The sequence below is a fragment of the Mirounga angustirostris genome, unplaced genomic scaffold (genome assembly GCF_029215605.1).
Source record: "Mirounga angustirostris isolate CCGP_5_RB_7025 unplaced genomic scaffold, mMirAng1.0.hap1 SCAF_1, whole genome shotgun sequence".
NCBI classification, from domain to species: domain Eukaryota; kingdom Metazoa; phylum Chordata; class Mammalia; order Carnivora; family Phocidae; genus Mirounga; species Mirounga angustirostris.
Genome location: NW_026991709.1, coordinates 178,983,762 through 179,004,839, shown reverse-complemented (window position 1 = coordinate 179,004,839; position 21,078 = coordinate 178,983,762). Strand labels below are relative to the sequence as shown.

General features: G+C 38.6%; 1 protein-coding gene across 2 annotated transcripts in view; it reads right to left on the bottom strand.

Moving 5' to 3' along the window:
• The window catches only part of MDFIC2 (MyoD family inhibitor domain containing 2), a 105,506-nt gene that overhangs the window by 6,813 nt on the left and 77,615 nt on the right, over positions 1-21,078 (bottom strand). For both annotated transcript variants that reach the window (XM_045861971.1, XM_045861972.1), the window contains one exon: positions 1,937-2,158. In XM_045861971.1, the coding sequence (XP_045717927.1) occupies positions 1,937-2,158 (222 nt within the window). The remainder of the gene's footprint in view (positions 1-1,936; positions 2,159-21,078) is intronic.

Sequence of the window (21,078 nt, the reverse complement as noted above, 5' to 3'; positions counted from 1 at the left end):
TTTTACCTGTGTTGTCAGCCTAAAATCATGATTTCCCGGGCTGTCCCGGCCTCCCAGCCAGGGCTTACGAAAAACAGTCTAAGTCAACTGTCCTTGTGAATCTCCTTTGCTCTTTTGAAAAAAACAGTAAGTGGTGCATTTCCTGCATGAGGCTCCTGAGTATCAGTTGCCATTTTAATGGAGTGGTCCTTTGGCCCTTCCCTGAGAATACAAGGGTTCAGGTATCATGTTAGCTGCACCAGCCCTTCTCCTTCTCCCTGAATCCCTGCTAGGACAAATCAGAGTTGTTCTAGAGGGTACTGTGTTGTACCAGATGGATTTGTACAATGGCAGCACCTAATTCGTGGGTCATGACAACCAAGATCTCTTACATGCATCCCTGAGACAATCCGACGAAATGCTCTAGTGTCACCGTGCTTTCTAGTGTCTCAAAGAACTCTCCTGTATTGCCTGTTTTCTCGATTGGCATCAAACTCCAGCAAAGCCGGAAACATGGGCGTCATCTTGAATTTGAGGTTGTAACCTGGCAGTCCACTGGCCAAAGTTGGCCCCAAGCTGTGTATTGTTGGGAGTGTCTGGGGCTTCATAGAAGAAATAGAAGTATTGTCAACACCTAAAAAATTTGGCAGTTTCACATAACACTCTGGAGCTGGCAACTCTGAGCTTTTATTTCCTTCTGGCAACAATTAGCTGGAGCAGAGTAGCAGCAGGATGCTTCACTGTGCCCCAGTCCTCACCAATCCCTGTTGCTCACTGCCATTCTAACTCATTATTCACATCATCCCCTGGCACCTGCAAGCAATTGTGTCTGTAGCTTCTGGTCTAAAGCAGCCATGACATGTTTGCACAAGATCATAAGGAATGCATGTTATAAATTTCTCCCCTTGCTTTCTAAAACCATAACCATAATGAAAGCAAAAATCAAACACCTATGACGTGCCAGGTCCTGTATTGGATCCTTTGTACATGTTATTTCATTTGGTCTTCAAAACACCCTAGCTCCATTATATAACTGAAAGACTGAGATTCAGAGATGGTAAAAACTTATCCAGGTTTATACGGTTAATAAATTTCAGAGCCAGGAATTAAACTGATGTGATTCCAGAGCTCCTGTTACACAAAAGTCCATTTATTTATTTTTTCCTTGTTTTCAAAAAGTAAATATTAATTTAAATATAGACTAGAAACTATACCCTCTTATATTTTCCTTTGAGACACTGCAAGCTTTCTTTAAATGCAAATGCAGATATGGAACACTACAAAATTCTTGAATGGTTTGGGTGTCCTGTAAAGGACACTGCAAAGGCAACCTGAGTAAAATTACATACGTCTTGGTGTGGAGTGCTTGACTTTGAACTTGACTGTGATGACCATTTAGAACCAAATAAACTTGAAATTGGCTTCGCAGAAGGAATGGTCCTTTTATAGTCATATACAGGGGTGGTTGGGTGTAGGTTGGCACTGATCAGAATGCCCAGGAGGTGATATCACCTAGAGGAACCAACCCTGGTTGCTGATGTAAGCATCTTGATATTTTTTACAATCCACATTTATACATTTCCAGCATTTTAATACCATTCTACTCTGCCTTCTTCTCTCAGCCTAGCATCACGGGCTGAAATAGTCTCAGAGTTGAGAAAAGTTTGCCGTTTTTCTTTATCCCCTTCATAGCTCCGTAGCAAGAATGATTATACCTCATTCCAGCTATTTAAAACACTTTGCCTCTGATTTCCAGCTTTGAGAGCAAACAATCTGCCAAGCACCTCATAATTGCAGAGTGACCTTGACATGTGTCATTCACCAGGGTTTTCAAATCAAAGTCTTACTGTTTAATATTCATAAAGGCTCTTTTTTTCTAACAGCATATGTGATGATTTTACAGGGGCTGGGGGTTGGGGAGCTTTATTTAGAGATGGGTTGATTCTGAGAAACGTACCATCAGTGTCTCTCTGATGAACTGAAGTATCAGTTTGGAGGTAGGAAAATTTCGTTTGGCATTCTTCAAGGGAGGACAGTGATGTGCTGGATTCTGACAGTTTTTTCTCACTGGGGGTTTCCTTGGCTGGTCCATCTGTGATATTGAATTCGGATACTGAATTTATAATGATAGCATTAATGGGTTTCTCGTCTGCATGCTTTTCATTTGTGAGTTGCGTATCTAGATGAAAAAAGAAAACACACATACACAAACCCACTATAGTTGACATGACCTAGTGATCTCAGAATGGACACTTGCAGAAAGTTTCACACTCAAGACTTTTGTGAGAATAAGGTCTTATTTAAGAGAACGAAGCATCATTGAACGGAATCATTTTGAATAAAAATATAAGTAAGAATTAAAAAGTGCAATAATTGTAAAATTTTACACACAGTGCAAGTTTCCCTATCACAGTAATTTGTAACACTTATTTCTACTATGTGGTTTTTTTTTTTTTTTAAGGTGATGAGTGGAGAGAAACAAATAATTCATTCACTTGCATCAATGAGATCTCATAGTTTGTTGTCAGCTTATGGTCTGGATCCCAGAAGCAGTAAAAGGGTCTTAAATGCTGGACAGTGCTGCTCAATAATGTATGTGATCTCAATCAAGTTGTTTTTATTTCTTTGGTTCTACAAACCTCAGTTTCCTCCTCTGCATAAGAGGAGTGGTTATAAATGAACCTCTATCAGCTCATATCTGTTTCTAGCCTTAGAGACTTTCTGTTGCCACCCCTTTCCCTGCCTTAGCATTTGTGAGGATCCTATTCAGGTGAGTGTTGATATGGCTTTTGAGGGTGTGCTTTTTGGAATATATTTTATTTCCATATAACCACCTGGAAGGGAACCTCCGGCAAAATCCTTGACCCTTGAGATTCTGGTTTGGAGAGGCATAGAAAAGACCAAGAAGGCCGAGGTGCCTCATGTCTTTTAGAGCTCCCATATTCATTCATTCATTCATTCATTCATTCATTCATTCATTCATTCATTCTCACATAATCATATATGGGTCTGTTATGTAAGAAGCACTGGGCTGGGCACGGGGGATGCAGTAGCGCCTAAGACCAGCATGGACCCCAGTTTCCACAAGCATCAAAGGAGTTAGCAAAGAAATAACTAAGTCACAATATTGAGGAGTGTATGACAGAGCAACATATCATGAAATCATGTTAGAGTCTGAGACATAACCAGTCTCGGCCATAACTTACCTATACCCATTACACAGAATCCTAAGATCGAGAAAAGAGTTAATAGAAGGTATTCTCAAACATGCAGACCAGCTGGTTCCTAGGGACACCTTAAGCCCTTCACAAACACCAGTCCGGGTCATTTGGCAGCCCTACTGGGAGATGGTGAAGATGCATTCTGGAGACTTGCATTCTTGTGGCTAACCCAAGGCCTGGTTGATCCAATAATGCTCATTGAGTGTCTAGAATAAATTCTACTGCTCGCAACCTGCTTTTTACCATGCTTACAACGAGTGGCCAACATCCATTTTCATCACCTTTTCCAAATGCTTCTTTGTTTCAGGCAGATGGAGATCTCTACTGGGTCCTATCTCCTGGGTCAGTGGTTCCCAGACTTGTCTAAAGAGTAAAATAACCTGGGAAATCTTTTAAAACTTTGGGATTTCTTCAAGCTCAGGCAACCCCTCCCACCCCTCAGCAGATTAGCTCCCAGCCCCTGGGGGATTTGTGAAGCTCCCTACATGAGGCTGCACAGGCTCCTGACTGGCATGGGAACTGTCAGTCCGGAACACGCCATTGTCTTGTTTCTTTCTCAGCCTCCAAACAGCCTTGGCTTTCAACGAGGTTTGCTTTTTATTCCCTACCCCTTATGTTGCTGGCTTTAAATCTCTTGGTTGTGGTTTGATTCACTCTAAACTGGACTGGTGGAAATTAGGGTTCATGAAAACATCGATCATTGATAGCAATTAATGTAATAGTGACTAGATGGAATTAGCTCAACCGATTGGGAAACCCTAGGCTTCCTCTAGTCCCAGAGAGATTCACCAAATTAGTGTTGTAATGATGATGATATAAAAATAATGGTTTATTTTTCTGGAGTATCGAAGTGTCCAACAGCTAGCTAATATTACAAACAGATAGCCATTCAAATTATGCCTTAGAACACTTGGAGCAGTATTGATATTAGGAGACAGATAATTCTTTGTCATGGGGAGATCGTAGGATGTTTACAGCATCCCTGTCCTCTACCTACCAGATGCCAGTAGCACCCATTGTCCTAGGTTGTGGCACACAAAACTGTCTGCAGATATTGCCTAATTTCCCCTCCGGGGCAAAGTCACCTAGGGTGGAAATCCAAGCCACTGCTTTATATACACACCCACATACACCATAGCATGTCGCATGCCTTTTACATCAGGTTCCATATTAGCACTTACATACCGTATTTACCTGAAGCATCACAAAGACTCCAGGAGGTAGATATTGTCAGCCTCCCTGAACAGAGGAGAGTAACTAGTATCCCCCATTAACAGATGAGGGAGTGCAACCAAAACTTAGTTTATTTAGATAAGTTGTCCCAGTGGTCCTCATTAGCAAATGATAGAACTAGGATTTGAATCCAGGCCTGGTGTATTCCCAAAGCTCAGCTCTCATCCTTGTCTCTGTAATAGACTCTGATTCTTAGCTTTTATCTCTGCTTCCTAGCTGCTGAGACCGCACATCAGCAAACCCCTCTGAACCCTGAATCCCACGCATGATGTGTCACCTACCCAAAATCTAGTCTAGCAGATTACTTAGCTTTCCAGATGCCTCTGTCCCTGAGCAGTCTCTGCAAAGCAGGACTACCTTCTTGCACACTCAGGGAATCCTGCATCTTCAGTTACAGCTGCTTTATACTGTACATTAAAGAGCAGCTCAGAAAGAGCTGGTAGATAACGAAACCTTGATGAGTATAGAGATTGCGGCAGCTATTTACTTACGGAATTAATTAACAATCAGTTCAAATTATCACACGTAGTCAGGCTGCATGTAATTTAAATTGCTTTTGCACAAAGTAATTCAGTAACAAAAAAAAATGTTGGATAGAGGTTACTGGAATGTAAGAACATGCGGAGAATACTGTATACAGCCAAGTGGTATATGATTCTCTTTTTAATTTTGCGACAATTTTAAGTATAGCATTTTGAATCTAAGTGGTGTGCTACATTAAGCAACCATTTGGAGTCACTGGGATTGTACTGAGAGAATTTTGTGGAGAAGTTAAACTGCCATTCATAAAGTTATTTTAATTCTCTATCTCTGTTTATATTTTTTATTTTTTTTTCATTCCCCAGTGGGAACTATCTGTTGCTCATTAGAAAAATCATCTGACATGCACACATTTCAGACCCCAGTCTGTTCAACCCAGAATTCTGACATCTGAAGTGAGTCACAATTTTTGGGTGAATGTTACTGACATCTTCCATCTTTTATAGATGGAAAGCTATCAATAAATTTCCCCAGATTCCTCTTTTGCGGTGTTATTTGACATTGTATCCCAAGTATTATAAAGTAGCATAGGCTAAAAGGAGAAACATATAAAAAGTGGTATCACATCTCCTGCAGAGAAAACGATTTTGGAATTAAATAAGGAATTCGTGAAACTATATTTGGGATGTTATACATAGTTCTTGACATTAACTTAGAGAAAATAATTTTTTAACAGAAAAAAAACACCAAAATTAGGACAAAAATTAGAAGCTCAACTCTATTTCTTAGGGAAAAAAATTAAAGTGTATCTTAAGTCAGTGAAATAGAAAATTCATGTTTGGGCTAGAAGTAATTACAGAACCAATGGGCATAAACTTAAGTAACAGAAAAGACAGTTAATTTTTTATTGTCATTGAGCAAATGTTATTAATTTAATTCAATTAACATTTATTGAGTGCCCACATGCAATAGATGAATCAATATGACAGGAGCTATTAATTTATTTACTTTAAGTTATTAAGGAAACATTTTAATGATTTTCATTTCTGCTCACTAAATGTGACTTTGTAATTTTTGCATCCATGCATTCTCTATTTGAGTGCATATATTTATATATATGCTTTCCAATTGTCAATAAGTAGCATCTCTTCTTCCCTGGCTCCTCTGATTCTATTCTTGTTTTCCTCCCCCCCCCCCCCCCCGTCACCTCTCCCTTCCCCTCCCTGTCCCCTACCCTTCCCTTTCCTTCTTCTCTTTCTCTCTCTCAGTTTAATTCCCTGATCTGCCCTGTCTCTGTTATTGGTTTCTTTTTTTCCCTTCCAGTTCCTTCAACATCTTTATTCCTTTATTCCTATTTTTGTCCTCTTAGTTCCTTTTTTTTGTACCCTACCCTTGAAGGTCCTATTTGTCCACACTCAGAATTTAATTATTTTCTTTGTGAAGTTGGCCCCCAAAACTCTGTGCAGTTCATCAGCCAGCTGGGCCACATTTACTGAGTGTTAAACTATGTGTCTGGCCCCGTACTGGGTGCTGAGAGATTCAAAGAAGAACAGCAAATAGTCTTGGTCCTCAAGAGGCCCACAGTTAGCACAAATTGTAGTCACACACTTGTAACTGACTATTGGACTTTCACTTGAGTTATCAGCTAATATTTACAATTAGTATATCTCTTTCTACGAAGGCCCTATTCTTCTCCCCAAAATGGGTAACTCTGGATATCTCTGGAGAACCCATAGTTCAATTTCTTTTCATTGTATTGTCATTTTTAACAAATTCCCGGTGCTTCAGAATATTCTTTGAATTGCCCCATCCTTCCATCCAAATATTTACCAGTTCTTACTTATTTTTGCTTTTAAATATCTTACAAGTGCATCTCAGATTTCTCATTCCCATCACTACCACTCAAGATGAATCCTCTCTGTTCTTAAATCTACTATTTCTGTCACCAGTGGTCTCAACTGTGGTGACAGCCCTCCCCAAGACATCTTGTACACTATAATCAAAATGTTTTGAGTAATATTCTTCTGATCATAATACTCATTAAAAAATCAAAACAGGGCGCCTGGGTGGCTCAGATGGTTGGGCGTCTGCCTTCGGCTCGGGTCATGATTCCAGGGTCCTGGGATCGAGTCCCGCATCGGGCTCCCTGCTCCGTGGGAAGCCTGCTTCTCCCTCTGCCTCTCTCTCTCTATCTCTCATGAATAAATAATTAAAATCTTAAAAAAAAAATCAAAACAAAACATACACACACACATACGCACACACCAAATGTTAGTCGCTCATTATTACCAGACTGTTTTCCCATTCTCTTGTTCTGAATTAATCTATGCATTCTATTGCAAAATAGAAAAAAGATGTTAAGTTTTTCTTGTGAGTAGTAAACTCCAGAAGCCTACGCAAATGTTGTCAGATAGGTGTTTAAAACAGGGTGATTTGGGGGCACCTGGATGGCTTAGTTGGTTAAGCATCTGCCTTCGGCTCAGGTCATGATCTCAGGGTCCTGGGATTGAGCCCCGCATCGGGTTCCTTGCTCAGTAGAGGGTCTGGCTTCTCCCACTCCCTCTCCCTCTGTGCTCTCTCTCTTAAATAAAAAAATAAAATAAAATCTTAAAAAAAAACAGGGTGATTTTAATTCTGGACCAAAATGTTTAAAGTCAGTGTGTATTTCGAAAGTATGGGCCATTTCTAAAGCTATCATGATAAATTATATTTTCCCTTGGATTTAAAATATCTTCTAGCTTAGAACTTCATACTGTAATTATCTGGGGTTGAAATCAGATTGAAACAGACAGGTGACATCTCAAGGTATAAGCTACCAAATGATCAACAAATAATTATGGTTAGTAAATGTAGTTAATTGAAGTAATGCTGAAGAAGAAGAAAAAAGGTTTTTTTCCCCTTTGTATGTAGAGTTTATAAAGTTCATACAAATGTCAGAAATGATTTTTGTTGTTAATACTAGAATGTATGGGCTCTATTCTCCATAGCTTGGTGGATAAGAATATGAAATTGAAGAGCATTCGACATGATGGAACTTGCTGAAAATTACGAGAAAGAGCTAGAATCACAGTTTCTAGAGGTGTAGAGCACTATTATGCTTATATTGAGTACAATTTTGGGAAACTGATCCTTACGGCTAAAGACAGAATACAATTAGGAAGATGAGGATTTCTCAGTCCTGACAAATGCATATTGAAAAGTGATTGGTACTTAAAGAAGCTGTATTTAAAAAAAACAACAACACATTTTCTTTTTTGGAAACTGAATGGGGGATAATTTGTTCAAACTAAGGGATGAAGCTAGTCTCACCTTTTTGAAACGAATGGAAATAAGTTTTTCATGGCATGTTCCATTGTTATTTCCTATGAGATTGGACAAAATAAAAATCTTGGGTTTATTAAACCTCTTTTTTGGAGGGGAGTGGAATAGGTGAGGTAAAGATATTGGACATTTTTTTCTGGAATTTTCAAATGCTGGCTCTGGTGAGAAGATGTCCTTTAAAGACTTCCAAATTAAACCAGTAGTTTTATATACCATTGTTTTGTCTTCTGCGGTGCCTCAACTAAAACCCTGCTTCAAAAAACGTTAGATGAAATGTTTATCGAGGGCTGTGACAAGGGGACATTTTAAGCCTTTTCAATCAGCATTAGTAAATCTTTTTTTTTTTTTTAAGAGAGAGAAAAAGCAAAAGAATATCATTTGTCCTGATACAATAGCAGCGAGTGTTCAAGGTGAAAAGGATTAAAGAGGGGAAAAGAACTGAGAGAATAAGGTTGAACAGAGCCCCCTCGCCAAGCTTCCTCCATACCTGCCAAGCATCTTCAACCCTTTGGGACCGAAGTGGGGTTTTTGGCCTAACGCTTCTAGATCATTATCTGTTTTCTGTTCCCCTGTGGTACACTTGGCAGCCGCAGACAGATGCAGGTTAATTGATACACTTTCATAGCTAGATCCTAAGCTTGTATCAAGGAAAAATTCTGTCCTAGGAGGTGGTTGGATCTTCTTCAGACATGAGAACAGCGTGCAATTATGAGTCTCCAATTCATTTGTATGCAGTTACCTTCAGTTTAATGTTTCTGTAAAATGTCTCAAGAAATAAAGATGTTGTTATCTCAGGAAAAAACAAATTGGTTAGCAGTTTTACAGCTTGATGCTTGGATTAGTAATAGGTTTAGGGCTTTAAAAAACTCAGTGAAGCCAATCAGGCTATAAACTCATGCCTAATTGGTATTACATATACGGTTGCTTTTTTATTGTCAGTATTTAAATATAAATGTTAAAAATTAAGCTATAATTATTCAAAATATTCTCTATTATGTTAAAACCATCACAATTTATTCATCCCAACGAAGCGAATGCCACTTAAAGTCTCTTTCTTGCATTATCTCATTTGAGGCTCACAACAGTTTTGCAAAGTATTATTATCACTATTATACGAATGAGGAAATGGATGGAAGGTCAGAGATTTTAGTGGTTTGCCCAAGATTACCCTGCTGGTAAGGGGCAGAGCTAGGACTTGCACTTAGGTCTTCTAATTCCTGTGACTGTCAAACTTTACATCCGTAAATCGCTTTATGAAACCAGGCACTCTGATAGGAGATCAAAATACTTTTCTGAAGTATAACTCCTGTGTCCCTTCTGACGTTTCTCTCTTGAGGGTAACTGACCTCGCTAGTCGTTGATTAAGGGAGGCTCTGCGTGTGTGTGCTCAAAACCAGAACTCCAACAAATGACTGCATTTTCCATATCCCTCAGAGCCCAATGCAGGTGTTACCGTCTACGTGAAGCTTTCTGCAATGCCCCCCACTCCAACTGGGAGTCCCCAGATTTCTGGGTTGATATCCTATTTTTTTTTTTTTTTGGTACTGTGGTTAATTGTGGATGTATTTCTCTTCCCCTTCCTGTTGTGAGCTCCTTGAGGAAATGCATGCTCCATTCATCTTTGATTTCCCAGCACCTAGCACAGTGTCTGGCAGAAAGCAGGTGTTAAATAAATTTCAGATGACTGACGAACTGACTGACAGATTGAATGTGGGGTGTCTCAGCTCTCAGTTGACAATTGACTCATTTTCCCTGGGACAGGTTTTCTGAGCACATCTTCCGTCGGTCTTCCTCCCCCACTCTCGATATGCCAGTTAATACTGAAGAAAGTCTAAAAATTCTCTTTTGTGCTAAAATACGTATTAATTTTTATTTTGATTTGAAGGCAACATTTGCATTTATATCTGTAAAACTGTGAGGACTATAAAAAGGCACAAAGAAAATAAAATCCCCTATAATTCTACCATTATTAACACATTATTATATTTGTTTCACAAAAAGACAATGGAAATATTTGGCGTATATATATCTATATATATGTCAGATCTGGAATATGTGTATATTATATATATTAAAATCAGAAGAGAGAAATATATTTATATATATTCTAATTTTAATATATTCTAATAGGTATATCATATGTCTACCACTTGCAAGATGTGTCACCCACTTTAATATATTATGTATATTATATACAGTACTTCCAAGATGTGTCATTCACTCTTTTAGGACCTTTGCATAAATGAACTCATTTAAAACTCCCAGCAATTCTGTGGTAGGTACTACTGGTGCTATCCCCATTTTTTGGATGGGGACCCTTAAGTACAGGGATGTGAAGGAATTTACTCAAGGTCACACAACTAGTAAGCAATGAAGCTTGTGATTTTAACTTAGCCATCTGGCTCCAAGTCCAGGCTTCTACCATGATGCTATATTGTCTTCTAGGTAGAGATTTAAAAAGAAAAACAGTATTGGGATTTTATTGAATATATTCTATATGTTACCATTATATCAGGAGCATTTCTCTATATCCTAAAGATTATTTAAAAACATCCTCAGGTCTCACTGGGGAGGGTATGTGCTCTGGTAAGTGCTGTGAATTGTGCAAGACTGTTGAATCTCAGATCTGTACCTCTGAAACAAATAAATAATGCAATATATGTTAAGAAAAAAAAAAAGAAGAAGAAGAAGGTAGCGGGAGGGGAAGAATGAAGCGGGGGAAATCGGAGGGGTAGATGAACCATGAGAGACGATGGACTCTGAAAAACAAACAGGGTTCTAGAGGGAAGGGGGGTGGGAGGATGGGTTAGCCTGGTGGTGGGTATTGAGGAGGGCACATTCTGCATGGAACACTGGGTGTTATGCACAAACAATGAATCATGGAACACTTCATCTAAAATTAATGATGTAATGTATGGGGATTAACATAAGAATTAAAAAAAAAAAAACATCCTCAGGTCTCAACTCACATGTCACCTCCTGGGAGAGGCCTTCTCTTACACTAAATCTAAAGCAATATTTCTAATAGGGACAGATTTTGGCAATGGCTGGAGACATGTTTTGTTGTCATGTTTGGGGCGAGTGCATTTAGTAGGGTGAGTAGCCCAGGGGATGCTGCTAAACATCCTTCAAGGCACAAGAACTCCTTCTCCCCCACCCTGCCCAAATAAAACATAAAGACTATGGTTTCACATGTCCCTAGTACTGAGGCTGAGAAATCCTTATATAAAGTAGTCCCAGGCTCTCACCACCAGCGAATTCTATGTCTCATTGTCCTCATAGTGCTTTCCAGTATTCTGAAAATGTTTAGTTTATGTGTTCGTTGATTCACTTATGGAGTTCAAGTCTCTTCTTCCCTAGACTAAAATATCACCTTTATGAGAGCTTTGTCTGTATTAATTAATTGCTATATCCTAGAAGAGGTCTTGGGACATAGTTGGTACTTAATAAATAAGGAGTCAAAGAATGCATAGCATTCCTTGCATGGTGTATCATAAATTATTTAAAAATTTCCCCATTCAATAAAAAAATAGATCATTTCCTATTTTTACTACTTTAAATAGCCTTAAACATTATCTTCATGAATCTTTTCATATATAAATACATATATAGGTTTATATAGGTTAAATTCATAGGGAATGACATTGCATTAATGGCCAGATTTCTAAAGGTCTGAATATAATGTACAAATTATTGCCTTCCAGAAAGATTGTGTCAATTTATACTTACACCAACAGTGATTGGAAGAAGTTTGCTGTTCTCAGGCCAATTCTAGATTTTACCAATAAAATAATTTACTTTTATCAGTTTGAAAAGAACTTTGAGTCAAGTTTCCAAATTTTCTACTCCATAAAGATAGTCTTTCACTATCATGAGAAGTAGAAGGTTTTTTTCACATTCACTGCCCTTTCTGAGGAATCTTTGTTCCAAAACTAGATTCATGGGTAATTCTGAGGTCCCCTGCATTATACAGATTAGGTAGGTAAAGACACTCATTTTGTGTTTGTAGATCAAGAGCCTCTTGTTGAACAATGTTTATTGGATAATTGATAATTGAATTTAGTTTATTTAGCTGGTTATTGCCTTTGTGTCACAAGGGCTCTGAGGTGACATATCAGTTGACAGAATTTGGAGGCTCCCTGTTTATTTCGAGGCTTTGTCCAGTTAGTATCCATCCACGATTCACCTGGATAAATGGCGAATAGAGATATATTCTCCACAGAGACTCAGGGGAGGCCAGAAGTCAAGCCACACTGGAAGGAAGGGCAAGAAATAACCAGGAGAAACAAACGACCTGTTTATTCACAACTCCTTTTTGCCCACAGCATATGCCCAATGTATTACGGAATCTACGAATCTAACTGAGGGGTTGAGATTTATTTTCCTGGTGGAACCACCTGGTAGAAGTTAACCCTGTGGTCTCCAAAGTGGCATATATAGACCTAGTGGAATAGCAAAACTATCTAATGGGGTGAGAGCATCTATTTAATGTTGACTTTTAAAAAATCCCAGTATAGTAGCCATTTTTGCATATTTTATGATGTATGTAGCAGTTAATACGGCAGCGTATGTGTCCATTGTGTGTGTGTGTGTGTGTCTGTATGGATGCGTGTGTGTGTATATGGTGGGCTTGCTATTCCCTCCCCCCTTTTTTTTTACTGATAAAAGTTTACAATAAAAACTTTGGAGACCACTGGTCTAAGTAATAGACTAAGGTCAACTCTCTCTCTATTCCCCTCCACCTGAAGGAAAATCAATTTTCTTAAGCTTCCTTTTGGTACCCAGGGTGTGGTTGCTGGAACATTTACAGCCACAGCAGCTGCAGTAGTGGCCTGAGTAGACTTTTCCTCTGAGTTTCTATAGTGGTAACAGGATTAACAGACTCTATTCTGGAAGTACTTGGGTGGCATAACACCTCCCAGCAGAACTATTCCTGACAAGGATGTGCAGATGGAAATGCATATTTATGTCACTTAAAGCCTACCAGAGACACAAGGATTTGAGCTATAACAATAAATAGAAAAAAAAAATCTCCAGCGTTTTTGGTAACCCATACTCAAGTACATTGACTGTGCTTGGCGAAAGACCTACAGTTTGCTCTTTGTCCAAGCATAAAATATTCAACATTCAAGCATGTTAAGGTAGACTATTCTGAATATATTTGAGAGTGTTAAAACAAGCTAGCACAAAGTTAGGTTAAAATTTCAGGTCTTAAAAATAACAGGACAATTCTATGAAGTGTTTGGGCCATTTGAAGGGAAAAAAAGTCTCCTTTAGAAAAATTGTCTAATTATTCCATTTATTAATGATGACAGGTTTAAAAATCATTTCCAGAGGCCAAATAGTCATTGTAATCAAGGCTTCCTGTTTAGCAAGCCTTGATACAGCTTCTGCTAGTTTCCTTCTAAAATACTTGTGACAAAAAAAAAAAAACAGGAAAGAACAATGCTCACATCTACAAAATACATATTATTTTGACCTGGGGAATATTTACATCACATATCAACCCATTAGAATTGACCTGAAGAATTCAATCAGTCTGGCACTTACACTGAGAGGGAAATGAACAGCTTTTATTTCCCTGTTCCTGGCTCAGGACCCCGAAAACTGGGCTGCCATGGCTTTTGAAGAGGTGTGCTTGGTGACCTGACCAGAGAGCTAGAATTCTTTGCCACTCTAACCAATCCAGATAGGGTTTGTTACAAGAAACAGAAGGAAAGTTTCAAAAACTGTTCAAGGTTCTCATTAGGTTGCATGAAGAGCTCTCTGAAGAAAAGAGAAGATAATCTCAAGAGGCAAATTGAGATGAAAAGCCTGCAGGATAGATCCAAAAGGACATAGTGAAATTAAAGATTCTGAAAAAGTCAAAATTGTACATAGAGAATTAAAATCTGCCTTAGGAGCAGCAAAACACAGAATTGACACTGCAGAAAATATCAGTAGTAATGTGGAGAGCAAATATGAAAAACTTTCCCATGGTTCAAAAGTAAAAAACACAGGATTCAAGCTGTGTCATAGCAAAAATGACACTAATACACAGGTCAGAGCACACAGCTGTCACCTAATAAAAAAGTTTTCCAAAGAAGAAACCAAAGCAATTTAAACATAAGCTTTGTTCAAAGATAATCCTGAAGTTTATGTTCTAAGTAGAAACAATTTTTTTTTTTAGTAGAAACAATTTTTGAGTGTGTACCTCACTGTCTAAAATTTAGGAAAAAGAGACCTACAATCCTAGAAAGTATTTTGAATTACAAAAATAAAGATTTTTTTCCAACACATAGACAAGCAAAACTATAGAAAGACCTGTCCTGAGGTTTTCCCCCAATCCTTCTTGCATAAAACTAAGTACCAGAAAACAGCCATACAACATTTTCTCCATTTTGAGGGAATAAGATTATGCCTTGGTAATTTTATCCTCAATCCACTTGACTTTTCTGTGCAAAAGTCCAATAAGGCATTCTCATCATGCACTGTCAGAAGAAAATGTCCTACCCCAGAGAAAAGCAATGAAAACTTTCTTGGAAAAACTATTCAGAGTCATATTTGCACTTTGTGAGACAGCAAAAACAAAATCAGGAACTCAAGTTTTGAGAAGCTGAGGTAAGGAAAGATGACAGATCGTCCCCAGGAATTACAATGACATTGTTGGGGTGAATTTCAGCGTTCAAAACCAACTTGCACTGGAGGCTACAAAGCCAGAAACCAGGAAGTGCGTGGAAGTGTTTGGTCTCCTTTTAGGATGATATCTGGGTGTAAACGAAGAAAACCTTTGCATGGATTTTTATTCTTGATTGTGGCAGTAACCTGGAAATTACACATAAGAAAGATGCTCCGATAAAACCTCCACTCACAGATGTGTTTTTTGAATTTTCCAAATAAGCATGAATTTTCCAGTTTTCTGAGTCTTTCAAGTAAGTTTTCTTAAATGAACATTTCAGCGCAAAGGGCTGTCCTAAAAGCTCAGAAGGATATATTGCTTCATTGAAGAAATAGTCCTTTTACAAATGACAAATTAAAAATGAGGATCTTTAAAATGAGTGCTAAGACGTGCTAATGTGATGATGTGGATTAGGAAAGAAGACAGTCGAATGGAAACATTAGTGGCTAGAGAGGTCAGTGTGTAGACATTGATAATTTTCTTTTTTGGGAAGTGCTAGACGTACTTCCTTTTTTTAACAAAAGGAATGATGAAGGCAAGTATTGTGTATTTTTATTCTTAAGTGAATTTCTAAAATATTTTCATAAAGAAAGGGGGAAGAGAGAATGAAGGCAGTTTGGACAGGACACTGGAGCTGGTGAATGAGGAACACGTCTCAGAACTACGTGGATGCCAAAGAGGTCAGAATGAGGGCAGAGATCGGCACAGCAACAAAATGGCTGTACGCTTTCAACTCATATTGCTTTCACAGCCACCATCTCATTTCTCTGTGGTTCCTTCCGTCCCGACAGCACCCTCCCCACACACGTACATTTGTACCTCCCAATTTTGTGAGTGCCCTTTACAAGGTCATTCTTTCTACTTAGAGTTCCCTTCTTGCCTCACCTTGCTGAACTCCTGCTCATCATTCAAGAGTCAGAGGAAATGGTACTTTATTTAACAACTATTTGTCAACTGCTACTGTACTTGGAAATCCTTCCAGGTACTGGGAATACAAAGATGAATGAAATCCATTTCTGCCCTCGTGGACATCTCAGCCTTCCCTAACCTGTGAAAAAGAAGGTCACTTCTGTGCTTCCATGACATTCTGTGATAAGTGCATCTTTCCCACTATTGAGGGAAGGGGCCTATGTCTTGGAGTCCCTGAGCTTAGCACAGGGCTTGGCATAGAAGTTGAATGAATGTAGGTGTGTGTCAGCTTACTAAATGGCAGGTAATCGAATGCTTAAATATGGTTCTCTGGCTTCTAGTCCTGTGCACTTTCGTATATTACATTGCATCTGAATCAGGCACGATAATAACCAGTGCTGGTGCAATATTTTCAGATAAGAAGTTTTCAGAGATGGAGCTCTTTAGAAACTAAATAGAATTATAGAATTTTAGGTGTGGAATGAACTGTAGATGTCAGTCAATTTCATTTCCCACACACCAATTCATCCATTCATTCATTCATTTAGCTCCTGCTGTAATAATAAAAGTAATGATAGTTAACATTTGCTTCACACTATGAGAAGCTTTGAATGGATTCTCATTTAATCCTCACAATAACCCAATGAGGAAGTTATTACAAGTTCAGTTTTCCTAGCGAGGAAGGGGGCTGCGCCTTATTCACTGTTGTATTCCTAAGCTAGTAAAGATCGGGGTAAGAATTTGAATTTAGGTGTTTGGCAGCTACAGTTTTTCCTCTTAACCACTGTGGTATATGCAGGGGATACAAAGGTGAGTAAGACATAATTGTGCCTTTGGGGAGTTTATGGTGTATTTAAAGGAGCCAAATGTGTCAACGGGTAGATTGCCCACAGGCAACCCTTCTATGCCATCTTTAACCTGATTTTTTTGCCAGTGTAATTCTGCTTAATGATTAATGGCTGGTCAGAATTCCCCAGGTAGGCCAAGGTTCAAATGAAGGGGGGAAAAGGACAGTGAGATTGTGTATGCTGGGAAATAAGGCAGTTTGGCTGTTGTCCCACTTTCTGGGACTCTGATGCATATGATTATGCCAAGCTATCATTATTAAGGCCATCTTCCATATTTACATGGCATCGCTCAGTTAGAGGATGAGGGCTGGTCCTCATCCTATCAGTTGGGTGGATTAACTACCTGATTGCCCCTTTAAGAGGCTCTAGCAATTAGGTTGTCATAGAAACCCCACCACCGCCACCACCACCACTCTTGAGCCTGGCTGACACCCTGTAGGTCTAGTAGGTGAGTGCTCTGGCTCTATCTGGTTTAGTAAATAACAATATTAACCACACCCACCCTTTAAGCTTTAGGTTTCTCTAGGTAATTTTATGTTCTCTAGCAGACAGGACAGAGAAGTTCTGCTGGTTTTTTTCCTCTGGAAATCTAAGATCTAAGGTAGGAGTACAGTCACAGCAAGAGAGGCTTGGAGGTTTGGGTAAAATTGGAATTCTTGGCAACCGGAGATGGGTACTCTTTGAAATTCCAGGTCTTCAGCTTCTGAAATACTTTTATATTGCCATAAAGGTAAAACTAGTCATTATAGTTCATTGTTAAGAGCTCACTGGCATTTGTATTTTTGTCAAATGAGTTATATAAAACTATGCATTTTAAATAATTTTAAATAATTGATATTTATGGATTTACTTGTGTCTATGTGCTTATAATTTAGTACTTTGGATGGCTAGGCTTTCAACAAACAGAGCTCTACTACTGCTACATCTGCTTTGGATTAATCTCACTTTAATTGAATGCCAAGTACATTTGCAGAAGCTCAAAAGGTTGAAAACAGTAACAGAAATTCTAAAGGAATAATACTTAAAATGGAACCATAGGGCCTCCTGGGTTACATGAACTTACTTAGTACTTAGCTAATGGAATATTTAAACCTGAAATGAGCCAGCCATACTTTGTCTGAAGTTGTCCCTTGGTGATACAAACAAGTATAAATATACCAGGTGAGTCCAATTCAGTAATTGTGCCAGACCGAAAGAGTTGGTTTTTTTTTTCCTCTAAGAGAGCTCCCTAAGTCAGAAGATACTGCTGATGTTTTAAAGAAAATACATTTGCTATTGTCAAGGTTGCTCTGAGAGGAACACCTTTACAGGTGATCAGCTTGTTGAGTCCAACTGGAGTATGTAAACAGTTTATACAGTATGTTGGCATGAGCCCACCTAGACCTTGTTTTATAATACCTAGGCAGTGATTCTTAAACTTTAGCATTCATCACAATCACCTGGAGTGCGTGTTAAAATACTGATTGCTGTGTTATACTCTCAGGATTTCTGATTCTGTAAGTCTGCGTTAGGGGCGGACTTTAATTTCAAGTAAATTCCATTCAACAGAGAGTGATGGGAAACTTGGCATGTCTTATGGCTACATGTCTGCCTCCTGCTTCAGGTGATTCTCATTATTCTGTATTAGTCTATTTGCAGCAGGATGTTAATATGTGAAAGCAAGACTTTTGTCTCAAGTTTTCATTTATTGTGCACCTATTATGAGCCACCAAGCAACTGAAACTGGCTTTGTACCCAAGGTCACACAGCCAGGACTCAAACCCAGTTTGCTCAAACTCTTGCTACCATATATCTCTGCACAGATTCCTTAAAATCCACTGAGGTAAGTGCAAAGCACAGATATAAACACTTGAGTCCAGTAATTTGGCCCCACATATGATTAAGAAGTTTTAGTTAGAATCGAAATGAGCCCCTTTCCCATTCTAAGCAAATGTTTTTTTGGTCAAGATTTCAAGGAAATTAATTGTGGCACCTCGAATCAGAAGGATCGAAGTTCTCTTTCCCTAGAAACATGAGGACTCTATTGACAAGTTCTTGTACTCTGGACTTGTCATAATGAGTCGTAAGGGCTGGTGACCTGCCCCAGGTTCATCTCCAAAACTTAAGTCTAAGAAATTTCTTTTTCCAGTGTGTACTAGCCAAGTTTAAGAGCACCACAGAGCAGAACCACATCAACCACAAGCTTGCGTGCATTCAGCTTAAATCACATACAAATGAAGGTTGGGCTGCTTTGGGATACTTTCAGTGTTTTGTTTTGTTTTGTTTTCCTCATGGATGAATTTGTTGTTATGATCACTCTTTTAGACCTAATCTTTGTTCCTCTTTCATTGTGCTCTTTCTTTGATATGCTTAGTCAATCTGACTTTTGTGCCCTCCTTTTCCCCGCCTATTCTTGTGGTTTTCTTTTCTTCTCGAGTATAAACTGCTAAGCTATCTGCATTGGATATATACAAGAATGCCATGTCTATGGTCTATATATTTCCTGCGTGTCTTAATCTTTATTCTTTATCACAGCAGACATTGTAGAAAACACCAGGTTAATGTAAAAACCAAATCCCCGGGTCTATCTTTATCACTAATAGGCAGAGGGGAAATAATGGAGTGTGGATAAAACTGGCTTAGTCAACTATAATAAGGAGCCAAAACATATTTTCCTCTAAGTGTGTAAGTAGGCCTTTTGCAGACTGATTCCAAGTGCCAGCTAAGGATGTTACATGGACCAGACACATCGCATTTCTTCCTGGGTCTTCCAAGCACATTATAATGACAGGTGAATAACCCTGGTTCCTGTGTAGCCATAACTCCATGCTGCAGCTGATGTGAAAACCTCAGTGGCTGAGCCATTCTGCTTCATTATGTTCTTCCACCTATTCTGGAAGCCCTTTGGATGAGCTCCAGATGTTCCATAAAAGGTGGCACTTCTTTATAAAGAAAAATGCTTAGTTTTCTTGTTGGCAGCACTTAATGAGTGTGTTCTCTGAAGATAGGAAAGCACCCTGCAGAGGATACATTTAGCACCACACTATAATTTCCGCAGTGCTCACTCTGTGTCCGACTTTACAACTGCCCCTTCGCCTTCCCAAGTGCCAGACGCAGTAATGGGGTCAGTTAGAGAGCTTCCTTCAACACTTGGGAGTCTACCCTCCGAGACTTCAGTGGAGTTAAACATCAGGAGAAAATTCACCCTTCTTCTTCTTCTTCTTCTTCTTCTTTTTTTTTTTTTTAATTAATTTAGAAGTTCACTCAGCAAAATGCCATTTTCCATTCGGTTCTCTATTAAAACACTACAGTTGATAACGTCCCTGTCATTTTTGCAGCTTTTTTTCCCCCCCGTGAACCAGCCAACAAAGAAAGGAGATGGATGAAAATGTATGTTAAGTGAAAACATAATATCATATCTTCTTTTACTTTCGTAAAGGGTGTTAAAACAGATTCATTAGTTTTGACTAAATACAAGGTTTCTGTGAGGATTTTCGGTAAGTGACATGACAATGTTGATACGTGCGCTCAAGACAATGGAGGTTAAAACTGTTTGAAAATATATTTCTCTGATATAGCTTGCATGTTGCGAAAGTTACGGAATAAATATATGGTAGATATTTTTCAGTGTAAGAAAAGGTTTTTTAAGGCAGGGATGCCTTTTCACGAAACACCTTTTGTGCCATGATGAGCTAGCCAACAAAAGAATTTTTTTTTTTGGTTTAATAAGAGAAAATAATTTATAATACCGATATGTCAATATGTTTTTCAATAAAGTTTTCCCCAGATTTTCTCGAATTCTCGTCAGTGTAAGAATTATAATTATATGTCTTCTTCCCACTTTGAAAGTGGCACAAGGTGCTCATTTGCAGTTCTGCTGTTCAATTGTCACTAGAATAGAAATGTCATGACTCAGTTAACAATGCTTTATTATTCACATTGATCTTTTTTTATAGTGTTCTTTATCTCAAAAACATTGTAAATCAGATATCTACCTCCCACTCTTTTGTTCATTTGCAAATTTTTATTATTCTAGTTTAAGAAAGCAATGGTGTGTCAAGAGTTAGTGTATACTGTTTATGTTCTCCCAGCTTCAAAATCTTTTCCTCTGTACGAAGTGGAGATGCCAGAAGCATCCCTAATTCTAACTTCTTTATACACCCTCATAAGAAAATTTTGTATCTCCTCTGGATCAAAAGAGGTTTGATGTTTTTTAAATCCACAAAGATGAAACAATGGAGTGAAAGTATATTTTAGTGCTAAGAACAAAAGTACTTTAGAGTTATGTCTTTTAAAATATTATCACTTGCTTCTGACTCAGTTTCTCCCTCACTAGCTATGCATGTGACTTCTACCACACTTTTGCCCTCTAACAATTCAGGATATATGGTGGGGCTGTTGTTGAAATAACATCACCACGAGCCCCGTTGTGACAGATGATGCCATTGGA